This window comes from Nomascus leucogenys, chromosome 5 (assembly GCF_006542625.1).
Source record: "Nomascus leucogenys isolate Asia chromosome 5, Asia_NLE_v1, whole genome shotgun sequence".
NCBI classification, from domain to species: Eukaryota; Metazoa; Chordata; class Mammalia; order Primates; family Hylobatidae; genus Nomascus; species Nomascus leucogenys.
Genome location: NC_044385.1, coordinates 48,847,256 through 48,863,468, shown reverse-complemented (window position 1 = coordinate 48,863,468; position 16,213 = coordinate 48,847,256). Strand labels below are relative to the sequence as shown.

At 39.1% G+C, this 16,213-nt stretch overlaps 1 protein-coding gene across 3 annotated transcripts in view; it reads left to right on the top strand.

The window, feature by feature from the left end:
- Window positions 1–16,213, top strand: part of DTL (denticleless E3 ubiquitin protein ligase homolog) — a 68,198-nt gene that overhangs the window by 12,105 nt on the left and 39,880 nt on the right. For all 3 annotated transcript variants that reach the window (XM_030813048.1, XM_030813047.1, XM_030813046.1), the window contains 2 exons: window positions 12,949–13,014; window positions 14,947–15,059. Coding sequence is in view for 2 of the 3 variants with exons in the window: in XM_030813047.1 (XP_030668907.1) it covers window positions 12,949–13,014; window positions 14,947–15,059 (179 nt within the window). In the remaining variant the exon portion in view is untranslated. The remainder of the gene's footprint in view (window positions 1–12,948; window positions 13,015–14,946; window positions 15,060–16,213) is intronic.

The following is a 16,213-nucleotide window of genomic DNA, read 5'->3' as shown; positions in this document are numbered from 1 at the left end:
TCCTGCGTCAGCCTCCGGAGTAGCTGGGACCACAGGCGCGCATCACCATGCCCAGCTAATATTTTGTATTTTTAGTAGAGGCGGGGTTTCACCATGTTGGCCAGGTTGGTCTAGAACTCCTGAGCTCGGGCAGTCCACCTGCCTCAGCCTCCCAAAGTGCTAGGATTACAGGCGTGAGCCACTACACCCAGCCAGGTGATTAAGATTCTAGTATGACTGAAAACCTTAATAAAATTAAATTGGTTTTAGGCCCACTCTTCTGGACATTATCTCTAGCTTGTCCCTGAAAGTCAAGAGTCTTTGATAAGTTTTTCTATAATCTTGCACATAAGGTAAAGATTTATAAACAGCTACAATACCATTGTTCAACTTTGATTGTTCATTGAAGTTAAAACCTTGTACTGGGCACTCATTAACTCTATTTGTAAAACTAAGCGTTACTTTAACTCTACTTGTAAAATCTAAATGAGCTATAAGGCTGATAAACAACATGATTTTCTACCTAAAAATTTATCATGTGTTTGGTTTAAATGGCCTGTTTTTCGTTTTTTGTTTGTTTGTTTTTTGAGACGAAGTCTCTGTCACCCAGGCTGAAGTGCAGAGAGGCTCGATCTCGGCTCACTGCAGCCTCCACCCCCCGGGTTCAAGCAATCCTCTGCCTCAGCCTCCCAAGTACCTGGGATTACAGAAGCCTGCCACCACGCCCAGCTAATTTTTGTATTTTTAGTAGAGCTGGGGTTTCACCATCTTGGCGAGGCTGGTCTTGAACTCCTGACCTTGTGATCCACCTGCCTTGGCCTCCTAAAGTGCTGGGATTACAGGTGTGAGCAACCACACCTGGCCAAATGGCCCAATTTTCTATTATGTTTTCAACTATTACTTAAAATTGATTTTCCTATGTTTATATTATTATAATGGACAAGGAAGATTTAAGAGTTATATAACACAGCACAGTACTGTAGCAGCTAGGGAAAAACTTATCAGTGGTGTCTGAATAAGCTCTTCATTTCTGTTTTTTTTGTTGTTGTTTTCTCCTTCCATTTGTTTCTCACTAAATAAATTTTTTTTAATGGACCAACAAACATTTCTCTCAAAGGAGTCTCTGAAGTAATCTGACTTTAATCCCTGAATAATAGTGACAGACATTACAATCTCCTTTATCACTAAAAAAAAAAGTACTCTATTTTAAAAATCAAATGTTTTCATTTATTCACCTGAGCCATTTAGGAGGTTAAGCTGGTTTGGACTGGTTTTTTGTTTGTTTGTTTGTTTGTTTTTTTGAGACAAAGTCTCACTCCGTTGCCCAGGCTGGAATGCAGTGGCGTGATCTTGGCTCACCGCAACCTCCACCTCCCAGATTCAAGCAATTCTCATGCCTCAGCCTCCCAAGTAACTGGGATTACAGGCGTGCACCACCACGCCCAGCTAATTTTTGTATTTTTAGTAGAGACAGGGTTTCGCCATGTTGGCCAGGTTGGTCTCGAACTCCTAACCTCAAGTGATCTGCCCACCTTGGCTTCCCAAAGTGCTGAGATTACAGTCATGAGCCACCATGCCCAGCCTGGCTTGGACTTTTAAGAATGTCAGTTTTAATCTACTGTGGTTGCAGTTGAAACTGGAACCTTGAAGGGGAAATATGGCATGATTTTTCTTATTTCTGCATAACTTTATTAACATATTTAAGTAGTTAGGTATGCTTGTGTTCTAGTTTTCTACACTCCTGTGTCAGTTCACTCTGAGTTTGTAAAAATAATTTTAAGATAATGAAAATTTACCTAACTAAAGAGTAGTGGAAAACATCGTATCTTTTGGTCCTTTTGCTTAATTTTTACAACTGCATGTGAATCAGTCTGACAATGAGCTGTAGAAGAAAAGGCACTGAGTTAGAGATTGGGGCAGGTGGATTTTTTCATGACTTTCAGTAGTTCATAGGTGCTCTAGTGTAAATTAGTCTAATCGGATACTACTCCCAAGCCCTGTGGTTTGTTTTGGTAAAACAGGATAGATAATAGCTCCACTCACTCCATCAGCCATAAGCCCTCTTGCAGGGCAAACCTTTGCAACTAAACATGGAAGCCCTTTGTTTTATTCTGGCCTCCTGGGCAAAGTGATTTTTACCTCCTTGGGCCTTCATTTTCTAATTTTATGAGATAAATACCTAGTCTATTTAGGTCACAAAAATATTGTAGACAAAAAAGTGAGGTGAAATATGAATACTTTTTTTTTTTTTTAATCTGAGCTCATTATGGTGGCTCATGCCTATAATCCCAGCAACTTGGGAGGCTGAGAAGGATTGCTTGAGGCCAGGAGCTCAAGACCAGCCTGGGTAACATAGTGAGACCCTATATCCAAGAAAATAAAAAATTAGCTTGGTACAGTGGTATGCACCTATAGTCCAAGCTACTTGGGAGGCTGAGGTGGGAGGATCACTTGAGCCCAGGAGTTTGCAGCTGTAGGGAGCTATGATTGTGCCATCGTACTCTAGCCTGGGCAATAGAGTGAGACCCAGTCTCAAAATAAATTAATTAACTCAATCGATCTATCTATAATCAATCAGAGGACCATATAAATACTTAGTGTTTTGTGGGGGGTTTTGTAGGTAGTATGGTAGAAAACATCTTTGGTCCAGTTCCTTCCACCCTACGTGGGTAGGATACATATAATCCTAACTGGACATAGTCATACTAATGGAATTTGCCTTCCCTAAGTATCTACCAACTACAAGCAAAGAAAATGGGCTCAGATAAGTGCTTTGTGTGGCAAAAGGGCAGGTATTAGAACTTTTAGTGGATAATTAAAATTGATTATAAATGTATTTCTATTTCCTCTCCTACAGACTTATCTATATTTACACCTTCTTTCTCATTCTTCATTCTCAAGTTTTAATTAAATGAGAATCTCTTGCAAATAGGCCAGGCATTTATTTTTTTTAAGTTCCTCAAGGGATTCCAATGTGTAGCTAAAATTGAGAAACATTCTTGATCCTTCCCAAGACCTTCCACCATCACATGTATCCCCACTACCCTGTATCTTCAAGTTCTCCCTCTCTATTGGCTGTTTCTCCTTAGGAAAGACTCAAGAATGTCTGTGGCCTATTTTCCCAAATATCTTAACCCTGTGTTCTCTTTTAGTTATTACTGTTTCATATTTTCCATCTCCTTTAATTTGGTTTAATCTATTTTCCACATCTAGCCATCTTCCTGAAATCACTCTTGCTGAGGTTATTATCTAATTTTCAGAAAGCATGAAACTTTTCAGGTCTTTTCTTCTGCTTGTATAATATGTTACACTTTTGGTCTTTTATAAAATTTCAGTAAAAGTCTTTGCTTAGAATCTGTGATATCCCACTCCCTCAGGTACTCCTTCTTTCCTTCTCTTTATTCTTTCATAGTTGCTTTTACCTAGCTTGAAGTGTTAACAAGCCCCAGGATTTGGTGTTTAGCCTTTTTTTTGCTTTCAACCTATACCTTCTTGGACAGTTTCATCTGTACCAGTTTTGTTTTGTTTTTCATCCTGCTTGTGTTGACCCAGATCTATATTCCTAGCCTTAACCTTTCTGCAAGTACTTCAGATTCAACATATAAAAAACTGAACCCACAATTTCCTCCCTGAACTCATGATTTCTCCCTGGCAATGCCATCTTTTTCCTCTCCTCTGATATCATTTCCTTGAACAACTTCATTTAACATTTCTTGTAGTGCGAGTCTGATGGTAATAATTTACCTTTGTTTTTCTTTACCTGAAAATGTCCTTATTTCATCATCATTCTCGAAGGACATTTTTGTTGGATATGAAATTCTGGGTCAACAGCTTTTTTTCCTTTCATTGCCTGAAGTTGTTCCACTATCATCTCTGCTTTCATTGAGAACTCTGTGGTTGTTAAAATCATTTCCCTGTATATAATATGCTGTTTTTCCTGACCACTTTCAGGATTTTCTGTCTTTGGTTTCTAGCAGTTTGACTGTGGTATGTCTAGTCATGGTTCCCTTCACAGTTTTCCTGTTTGAGGCTTGCTGAGCTTTTTGTATTTGTCCTTTCTACTGAATAGGAATTTTTCTATCATTTCTTGAAATACTTTTTCTGGGCCAGGTATGGTGGCTCAGGCCTGTAATCCAAGCACTTTGAGAGGCTGAGGCAGGCAGATCACCTGAGGTCAGGAGTTCAAGACCAGCCAGGCCAACATGATGAAACCCCATCTTTACTAAAAATACAAAAATTAGCCGGGCGTTGTGGTGGGCACCTGTAATCCCAGCTACTCAGGAGGTTGAGGCAGGAGAATCGCTTGAACCTGGGAGGTGGAGGTTGCAGTTAGCTGAGATCGCACCACTGCACTCTACACTCCAGCCTGGGCAACAGAGCGAGACTCTGCCTCAAAAAAAAAAAAAGAAAGAAATATTTTTTCTGCCTAATTTATTCATATTCTCTCTCCTCCCTGCTTCTTTTGGTACCTTAATTACTCATATATATATATATATTTTCAGTTACTCATTTATTTGACTCTTCTAAATTATCCCATGCATCCTTGAGGTTTTCTTTTTTTCAATTATCCTAAACTTAAGATAAAATGAACAAGCCATAAAATTAATCCATTTACAGTGCACGTTTTAGTGGTTTTTAGTTTATTCACTGAGTTGTGCAGCTATCACCACAATCTAAATTTAGAATCTTTTCATTAGCCCAAAAAGAAACTTGAACGCATTAGCAGTACTTTCACCCATTCCTTCCAACCCTATACAACTACTTAGTAATTTTGGTCTCTATAGATTTGACCATTATACACATGCATACAAATGGAATGATACAACATGTGGTCTTCTGTGACCGGCTTCTTTAATTTAGCCTAATGTTCAGTTCTATTTTTCTCTCTCTTCTTCAAATTGAATGATTTCTATTAATTTGTCCTAAAGTTCGCTTTCTCTATTTTCTCCAGTCTGTTCTTAGGCCTATCCAGTGAATTTTTTTTATTTCAGATACTGGTTTTCAGTTTTAAAATTTTTTTATTTTTTTTTAAGACAAGGTCTTGCCCTGTTAGAGGGCAGTAGCATGATCATAGGCGCGTGCCACCATGCCTGGCTAATTTCTTTTTGTATTTTTTGTAGAGATGAGGTTTCACCCATGGTCGGTCTTGAGCTTCTGGGCCCAAGGGATCTGTCAACCCCGGCCTCCCAAAATGCTGGGATTACAGGCATGAGCCACAGTGCCTGACCTTCATTTGTTTGTTTGTTTCCTGCTGAGATTTATCATCTTTTTATTGATTACAAGTGTATATTTTTTTCTTCTTTTTTTTGTTTTTTGTTGTTGTTGTTGTTGATATTTGAGACAGGGTCTCACTCTGTCACCCAGTTTGGAGTGCAGTGGCGAAATCTGCTTACTGCAACCTCTGCCTCCCAGGCTCAAGCGATCCTACCACCTCAGCCTCCCAAGTAGCTGAGGCTATAGGTGCATGCCACTACACCCGGCTAATTTTTGTATTTTTTGTAGAGATGGGGTTTCGCCATGTTGCCCAGGCTAAGTGTACGTTTCTTTAACTCATTTAACATGGTTATGTATCCTTCACAACCTTATCTGATAAATCAATATCTGGATTATCTTGGGATTGGCTTCCATTGATTTATTTTCCCTTGAGAATAATTCACTTCCTGGCTCTTTGTAAGTCAAGTAATTTAAGATTATATTCGGGACGTTGCAAGTGGTATGTTGGATTCTAGATTCTGTTATATTGCTTAGAAAAGAGTTGGTGTTCCTTTTTTAACAGGCAATACACTTGTTTAGATCCAAATTGAAGACTGTCACACCTACAGGAGGGCAGTGGATCTTACCTCAATTATTTTCTTTAGTTTAGGCCTCAGCTGCAAACTGCTTTCAGTTTCTCTTGCCCATATGGTACAGGGGTCAGCCAGAGACTTGGACTGAGTTTAAACACGGAATTATGGGTTCTCTTTCTCTAGCTGTCTCCAGGTTTTCCCCATCCCCTCACTCTGACTGTTCTTGTTGCTCCCAGTCTCCTTTTCCTGGTTCTTCTGGCTTGAAAGATGGCAGATTTTTTAATTTGCATTTTAGCTGCCTGGTATTAATGCTGCAACTTTGGCTGTCCTCAAAGTAAAACCACAAAAAAAAAAACCCAGTAACTTAATCTCAGGCCAATCATTTGCTAAAGATGTTGACTCTCCTCCAAAAATTGCATGTTTAAGAGGAAAGTGGGCCGGGCGCGGTGGCTCATGCCTGTAATCCCAGCACTTTGTGAGGCTGAGGTGGGCGGATCACCTGAGGTCAGGAGTTCGAGACCAGCCTGGCCAAGATGGAGAAACCCTGTCTCTACCAAAAATGTAAAAAATTAGCCGGGTGTGGTGGCACATGGCTGTCATCACAGCTACTCGAGAGGCTGAGGCAGGAGAAGCCCTTGAACCTGGGAGACAGAGGTTGCAGTGAGCCAGGATCGTGCCACTGCACTCCAGCCTGGATGACAGAGCGAGATACCATCTCAAAAAAAAAAAAAAAAAAAAAAAAAAGGAGGAAAGTGGTAACTTAAAGGGAGGAGTAAACTTTATCCCCAAACAACAGTTTCTATTTTAGGCGGAGTAACTTCCAACAAAAGAGAGGAAAAATGAACCTAAGTGAGAGTCTGTACAACCAAAGCTGTTAAAAGGAATGAATAGTGCCTGACAAAAAGTGCTTAGATGAATGGTTTCAACATGGCTGACTAGATGCATCTGGTACTCACCTCTTTCACAGAGTGGAACCAAAATAGTGAGATATTACAGTGATAGTAAGATCGTAGATAATTACACTTCAAATACATCATCTAAGAGAGAACACTGGGATTCAACAGAGAAGTGACAAGAAGCTCCAGAAGCAAGGAAGGAGAGAAAAGTAAAGCAGCCTGTTTGGCTGGGATCAGCTAGGAATCTGGAGAGGCTTCCTATGCAGGGAAAGAGTAAGTGAGAGACCCCCAGCAGCTCAAATACCCACTGCGGACCCTAATAATAGCCATGGGAGACCCCTTGATGCTCACGGACCCTGAGACTAACATAGGGAGCTGCCTGGAGACTTCGTGAAGGCATTGCTCCAGAGAGATATCATACTGGGTCCTACAAACCCTCAAGTCCTAAGCAGCTGTAACACTGATTTTCAGAGCCCAGCCCCCACCAGACTGTGTCCTGCCCTGCCACCCAGGCTGAAGTGGGAACCACACACAGCGACCTCATTCTCCTGGGTGGAGGGGCAGCTGCACATTTTCATACCCCCCAAGGACAAATTCCACTGCCTGCAACCTGCACCACTCTGGGCTGCTGCAGGGCAGAGGTGTAAGCAAAACTCAGTCCCTTAACTGCCTGCCTATGGGTACTCCCAGGGAAAGCAACCCAACTCTCCATGTCAGTACTGCAGCATAGCTGCTGCTGCCCCTTACCTGAGCATTCCACTGGAAGCCTGGGGATCACCCCACCCCTGCCTTCCATAGCCAGCACCTGCATGCACCACCAGTCACTGAGGGCAGTTCCACCCAGCCTGGCTTCATACCCGCCACTACCCAAGCACACCCTCTGGAAGGCCTGAGGATTGCCCAGTTCAGTTCATCACCAGTGGTGCCTGAGCACTCCTCCTAGAGTCTAAAGTTGGGCCTACTCAATCTGCTGCTACCACCATAGCTGGCACCAACCTGTACATGCAATCTGCAGGTCTAGGGACTGGCCTGCCCAACCTGTCACAGCCACCGCCAACACTAGTATGGAACACTTGGGTTCCAGGGGATTTTTTCGTTACTGCTATCATCATCCACACCACTTCACACCTCTGCCCAGGGGCTCAAGAACTTGCCCACCCACCTGGCCCACTGCTGCCATTTCCAATACCTGAGTAAGCCATCTGGAGGCCCAAGAACCTACCTGCCTGGATCCATTAACACCAGTGCCAGTGTATGCTGCCTTCGAGCCAAAGGACACACAGGCTCAGACCACTGCTGCCACCACTGGGGCCTAAAGACTGGCCCACCTGGTATTTCAGTTTCTGGCAAAACTTAACCAGTCTGCACTAACAGCCACACTCTAATCTACCAACGAAACTGGATACCAATGACTCTTTGTGGCCAAAAGGAATGATAGAGACTATGCTACTGCATGCATCCAGAACCAAAGCCAAGTGTCCTTTCCACCCATCACCATAGATACATCTTCAGGAAAATGTTCTCCACTACAAACCAAATTCAAAAAATTGGAAAAAGCAACTGTTACACCAGGTACACAAATATCAACATAAAAACACAGAGAAATCAAAAAGCAAGGATATGTGACACATCCAAAGGAACACAGTAATTCTTCAGCAACAAATCTCAATCAAAAAGGAATTCTCAAAATCCTGGAAAAATGATCCAAAATATTGACACTAAGGAAGCTCAGTGAGAGACAAGAGAATTCTGAAAGATGATACAAAGAAACAAAAAAATAATTAAGGAAATGAATGAGGAATCTACCAAAGAGATAGGTATCATAAAATAGAGCTAAATTCTGGAACTACAGAATTCATTGAGTGAAATACAAAATACCTTTGAAAGCTTCAACAATAGACTAGATCAAGCAGAAGAATCCCAGAACCTGAAGACGTTTTGAAGATCTTTTAAAATAACCTAGTCAGACAAAAATAGAGAAAAAATAATAAAGATGAATGACAAAAGCTTTCATGGCATATAGAAAAGCAAGAACAAACCAAACCCCAAATTAGTAGAGGGAAATAATAAATATCAGAGCAGAACTAAATAAAATAGAGACTTAAAAAATAAGAAAAAGGGTCAACAAAACAAAAGGTTTTTAGAAAAGATAAAATTAATAAAGTACTTGCTAGACTAACCAAGAAAAAAAAGAAAGATGGTCTTAAATAAAATCAGAAATGAAAAAGGAAACATTACAACTGATAACACAGAAATACAAAAGATCATCAGAAACTGTTGTGTACAACTATACACTAACTAGAAAACCTACAGGAAATGAATAGATTACAGGACACATACAACCTAGCAAGACTGAATCAGAAAGAAATAGGAAACCTGATCAAATCAATAGTAACAAGATCAAAGCAATAATAAAAAGTCTTCCAACAAAGAAAAGTTCAGGAGCAGATGGCTTCACTGCTGAATTCTACCAAACTTTTAAAGAACTAACACCAGTTCTCCTCAAACTATTCCAAAAATTGAAAAGGATGGGAATTCTCCCTAACTCATTCTACAAGGCCAGCGTTATTCTGATACCAAAACCAGACAAGGACAAGGACACACACACAAAAACTACAGAACATACAGACACAGATGCAAAAATCCTCAACAGAATACTAGCAAACTGAATTCAACAGCACATTAAAAAAAAAAAAATACACCATGATCAAGTGGGATTTATCCCAGGAATGCAAGAATAGTTCAACATACACAAATCAATAAACATGATACATACATCACATCAACAGAATGAAGGACAAAAACGATATGATCATTTTAGTAGATACAGAAAAATAATTTGACAAAATTCAGCATCCCCTCCGAATTAAAAAACTCTCAACCAACTAGGCATAGAAGGAACATATCTCAACATTAAAAAGTCTGTATATGACAGACTCACAGTTAACACCACACTGAATCGAAAAAAGCTGGAAGCCTTTCCCTTGAGAACTGGAACAAGACAAGGACGCACACTTTTCACCACTCCTATTCAACATGGTACTGGAAGTTCTACCCAGAGCAATCAGGCGAGAGAAAGAAGTAAAAAGTATCCAAATTGGAAAAGAAGTCATATTTTCCTTGGCTGATGTTATGATCTTATATCTAGAAAAACTTAAAGACTCTACAAAAAAAAAAAAACCTCAGATCTGATAAATTCATTAAAAGTTGCAGGATACAAAGTCAACATACAAAAAAAAAATAGCAGTTCTATGTATCGATAATGAATTAGCTGAGAGAGAAATCAGGAAGGTAATCCCATTTACAATAGCTACAAAAAAATAAAACACCTAGGAATAAATTGAGCCAAAGAGGTGAAAGATCTCTACAAGGAAAAGTATAAAACACCAATCAAAGAAATTAAAGAGGAGACAAATGGAAAGAGACCTCATGCTCATGGATGGGAAAAATTATTATTTTTAAAATGGCAATACTACCCAAGCAATCTACAGATTCGGTGCAATCCCCATCAAAATACCAACATCATTTTTCACAGAAGTAGAAAGAACAATCCTAAAATTTATGTGGAGCCAAAAAGAACCCAAATGCCAAAGCAATCCTAAGCAAAAAGAATATAGCTAATATAATAACTAAAACAGCATGGCATAAAAACAGACACAGACCAGTGGAACAGAATAGAGAAATCAGAAATAAATCCATATAGTTACAGCCAACTGATTTTCAATAAAGGTGCCAAGAACATACAATAAATGGTGCTGGGAAAACTGGGTATCCACATGCAGAAGAATGAAACTGTACCTCCATCTCACTATATTAAAGAAAATCAAGACAGGCCGGACATGGTGGCTCATGCCTGTAATCCTGGCACTTTGGGAGGCCAAGGCAGGTGGATTGCCTGAGCTCAGGAGTTCAAGACCAGCCTGGGCAACATGGCAAAACCCCACCTCTACTAAAATACAAAAAATTAGCTTGACGTTGTAGGCATGCCTGTAGTCCCAGCTCCTTGGAAGGCTGAGGCATGAGAATCGTTTGAGCACAGGAGGCAGAGATTGCAATGAGCCAAGATAATACCACTGCACTCCATCCTGGTTGACACGGTGAGACTCAGTCTCAAAAAAAAAAAAAAAAAAAAATCAAGATGGATTATAAAGACTTAAATGTAAGACCTGAAACAATAAAACTACTAGAAGAAAACATAGGGAAAACACTTCAGGATATTGGTTTAGGCAGAGATTTTATGGCCAAGAACTCAAAAGCAAAGACAACAAGAACAAATAGATAAACTAGACTATACTAAACTAAAAAGCCTCTGCATGCCAAAACCTTTTGAATGGGAAGTATTTGCAAACTATTTGTCTGATAAGGGAATAATATGTAGAATGTATACAAGGAACTCGAACAATTCAACAGTAGAAAAGACAAAATATTAAAAAGTAGGCAAACAGACTGGGCAATGTGGCAAAACTGACTCTACAAAGAAATACAAAAAAGTTAACTGGTCATGGTGGTGTACTGCTGTAGTCCCAGCTACTTTATGGGGCTGAGATGAGAGGATCACCGAGCCCTGAGCAGTGATTACACCATTGTACTCCAGCCTGAGTGATAGTGTGAGATCCTGTCTCAAAAAAAAAAAAGTAGGCAAAGACCGTGGATAGACATTTCACGAAAGAAGACATACAAATGGCCAACAGGTATATGAAAAACTGCTCAACATGACTAATAACCATAGTGAGATATCATCTTAACCCAGTTAGAATGGCTATTATTAAACGAAACATGCTGGCAAGGATGTGGAGAAAAGAGAACTCTTGTACACTGTTGGTGGAAATGTAAATTAGTCCAGCCACTATGGAAAACAGTAAGATCTCTCAAAAAAAAAAAAAAAAAAAAAAAACACAAATAGAATTACCATTGATCTAGCAGTCTCATTATTGGGTGTTGATCCAGAGAAAAACAGTGTATCAAAGGAATAACTGCAGTCACATTATTGCAACACTATTCACAATAGCCAAGATAAGGAATCAACCTGTCTATTAACGAACACATAGAGTTTTTAAAAATGTAGTATATACACAATTGAATACTATTTGGCCATAAGGAAATGTCATTCACATCAACATTATATAAGTTAAACAAGCCAGACGAAAGATAAATTTCACATGTTCCCACTTATATGTGGGTGCTAAAACAGTATCATGGAGGTAGAGTAGAATGATAAATAACCAGAGGCTGGAAAGTGAGTGGGTGCAAGGGGAGAATGAAGAAAGGTTGCTTGATGGATACAAGCATAAAGTTAGATAGACGGTATAAGTTCCATCGTTCGATACCTGACTATTGTCACCTTACAAATTATTGTATATTTCAAGCAGCTAGAAGAGAGAACTTAAAATGTTCCCAGCACATAGAAATGATGAATACTCAAGGTGATGGATACCCCAGATACCCTGACTTGATCATAACACATTCTGTGCAGGCATCAAAATATCGCACATACCCCTAAATATGTAAAATATTATGTATCAGTAAGAAAAATTGCATGTTTTCATTCAGTTTCCACAGAGCCCTCAGGTAGCTGTTTTTGTGTTTTATCCCATTTACAACTAATGCAAGTGGATTAGTTTAAGTGCTCACTCTTTCACACAGGAAGCAGGTTTTGTTTTTTTTTTTTTTTTTTTGGCTTCATTTTAAAGAATAAAACATTACAGACAAATTGAAGTTCTCTTATAGTGCCTTCTCCAATCCCATTGCATCCCAGAGGCAACGTCTTTCACAAACTTCATACGGATCTGGTCCATATTTTTATACTGAGCCAATACAGTTTAGAGGTTTGAAGTGTAAGCTCTGGATTCATACTGCCAGGAATACCTTTACAAGTTACTTATCCTCTCTGTGCCTCTCTTGGTACCTACCTAATAAGGTTGATAGCAAGGATTGAGATAATTTTTATAAAACGTGGGATAGTAGCTAACATTTAGAATAAGAAGCACTCTGTATTTTGACTCTTGATTGTTATTCTTACTATAACTGTACTTATAAAGTATTTTATATGGGTTTTTAAAAATTTACAGGGGGGTGATTCTGTAAAGTTTTGGTTCAACATTAGCATCTCAAGCTCTTTGTAATCCTTTTTCCTATTAATTATTGAGCCATATATTTTTAAATGTTTGATCTCCAGTGCCAGATACAGTACCTAGCACATAATAGATAGTCTAGGAAATTTAAATTGAAATATATGTGTCATTGACTGGTTTTGTTAACCTCTTAATAATATGTTTATTTCCCCACAGCTGTATTCTGTACAGGTGGAAGAGATGGCAACATTATGGTCTGGGATACCAGGTGCAACAAAAAAGGTTATCTAGATCTATTTTAATTTTGAGAGATTTGGGATTACCCTGTACTTAATTTTGAGTGAAACAGTTAGTGATTTCATCTGATTACCACCAGGGGGCATGTACTCATAATTCCCCATTTCTGCTCACTGTTCCAGATCTCAGGATCTTAGTCATTGTTACAAATATTACACTCATGTATTTATCTCATATTGTCTTCTGAATTATAATGCCATTTACTGACATTATTGATGGACTTAAAAATATTAATACGCAGCCTCACTGGTAAATGTCCTTAAATTTATTTTGGTTTTTAAGAATTTTTATTTTATTTTATTATTATTTTTTGAGATGGAGTCTCTGTCACCCAGGCTGGAGTGCAGTGGTGTGAACTTGGCTCACTGCACTCTGCATCCGCTGGGTTCCAGCAATTCCTCTAGCTCAGACTCCTGAGTAGCTAGGATTACAGGCACCCGCCACCATGCCTGGCTAATTTTTGTATTTTTTTAATAGAGATGGGGTTTCACTATGTTGGCCAGGCTGGTCTCAAACTCCTGACCTCAAGTGATCTGCCCACCCCGGCCTCCCAAAGTGCTGAAATTATAGGCGTGAGTCACCAGGCCCGGCCTGATTTTAAAGAATTAGATTGAATTAAACATAAGCTCATGGTTGTCTCATGATGCCATTAAGCAGACGATGATTATCTCACTGTTCACTTTTAGTTAATTTATTAAAAATTTTTTGTGTGTCTGCATTTTAAAAAATTGATAACATAGTTCTACATATTTTGGGGGGTATATGTGATATCTTGATACATATATAGAACATGAAATGATCAAATCAGGGTAACTGGGATATCCATCACCTCAAACATTTATCTTTTCTTTGTGTTGGGAACATTACAATTCTTCTAGTTTTTTGTTTCTTGTTTTTTTGTTTGTTTGTTTGGCTTTTTTTTGGAGACGGAGTCTCTGTCACCCAGGCTGGAGTGCAGTGGCGTGATCTCATCTCGCTGCAACCTCCACCTCCCAGGTTCAAGTAATTCTACCTCAGCCTCTCGAGTAGCTGGGATTACAGGTGCATGCCACCACGCCCGGCTAGTTGTGTATTTTTAGTACAGAGAGGATTTCACCATGTTGGCCAGGCTGGTCTGGAACTCCTGACCTCAGGCAATCTGCCTGCCTCAGCCTCCCATTTTTCTAGCTATTTTGAAATAAACAATAAAATTATTTAGAAAAATTTTAATAAACCTTATTTTGTAGAGCAGTTAGGTTCACAGCAAAACTGAGCAGAAACTACAGAGAGTTCCCATATAGCCCCTACCCTGCCCACACACAGGCTTCCCCACTGACAACATCCTATACCTGAGTGCTACATTTGTTATAATCAGTTAACCTATGTCAACACATGCTGTCACTCAGAGTTTATAATTTACATCAGTGTTATATATTCTTAGTATTACACATTCTGTGGTTATTGACAAATGTGTAATGACATGCGACCACCATTGTAGCATCATACACAATAGTTTCACTACTCTAGAAATCCTCTGTGCTCCAGTTATTCATCCCTACCTCCCTCTAAGCCCTGGCAACCACTGATATTACTTCCCCCGGTCACATTTCCTCCATGTCATTTTATGGTTTTATCAAGCTCATTTCTTTTCAGTGCTGAATAATATTCCATTGTCTGAATCAGCTACAGTTTATCCATTCACCTACTGAAGGACATCTTGGTTGTTTCCAAGTTTTGGCAATTATTAAAGCTGTTATAAACATCTCTCCCTTTTTATACATTATAGTCTCACCACAGGAGATGTAGTGTAGCTGGCTCTGCTGGCTTCTAATTTCACCAACTTGGTCAAAAATTACTTAATATTGAAGTTTTATGTACACATGTTATATTCAGCATGTAAGAATCCTGAAACCTAAATTTCCTTGGAATATCTTTCAGATGGGTTTTATAGGCAAGTGAATCAAATCAGTGGAGCTCACAATACCTCAGACAAGCAAACCCCTTCAAAACCCAAGAAGAAACAGAATTCAAAAGGACTTGCTCCTTCTGTGGTAAGGTTTTACAGATGTATACATGTGTGCAGATCTTATCTGTAGGATAGAATAAATGGGAGGCTATTGATTAAGTGAATGAGAATCTTCATGATTCTCATTTGATATCAGTGGTTTATTGCTTATTCAGTACCTACATTTGTGGTTCTCAAATTCTAATTTTTAGTTCTGAATTATAATACCATTTACCTATATTATTGATGGAATTAAAATATACGTAGCCTCGTTGATAAATATCTTTAAATTTATTTTGGTTTTAAAGAATTAGATTGAATTAAACATAAGATCATGTCTCATGCCATTAAGCAGAAAGTGATGATTTTTTTTTAAATTTCAATATCTACATTTTTAAAAATTGATAACATAGTTGTACATATTTTGGGGGGTGTATACTATGTATAATGATCAAATCAGGGTAATTAAGATAGCCATCACTTCAAATACTGTGTGCATCAGAGTTGCCTGAGGCACATGTTAAAAATTCACCTTACTCATCCCTAAAAATCTCTCTCTACACACACACACACACACACACACACACACACACACACACCCCTATAGTATAGTGGAATTCATTAGGAAAAGTGGGGAGTAGTTTGATGAAGCATGTTAAGTACTGTGATGGTTTTCTAAGAGGAAAGAATACCTGTTGTTTTCGTAATACAAACTACAGAAAAATATGTTTTTTGTTTTGAGACAGTCTCGCTCTTGTCACCCAGGCTGGAGTGCAGTGGCGCGATCTTGGCTCACTGCAAGCTCCACCTTCCAGGTTCACGCCATTCTCCTGCCTCAGCCTCCTGAGTACCTGGGACTACAAGCGCCCGCCACCACGCCCAGCTAATTTTTTGTATTTTTAATAGAGACGGGGTTTCACTGTGTTAGCCAGGATGGTCTCGATCTCCTGACCTCGTGATCCACCCGCCTCAGCCTCCCAAAGTGCTGGGATTACCGATGTGAGCCACCATGCCTGGCCAGCTTATTTTTAAGCATTTGACAAAATATTGTTAAATATATTGAGAAACACATGGGTAGAACATAGTACCACTCTAATAACTTACAGTCAGAGCTCAAACATAATATATCCTTTTTCTTTAAAAAAATTGCCCTTTTTCTCACTTTAATGTAATTTTTTTTTCATATTCCTGGTGTGTAGG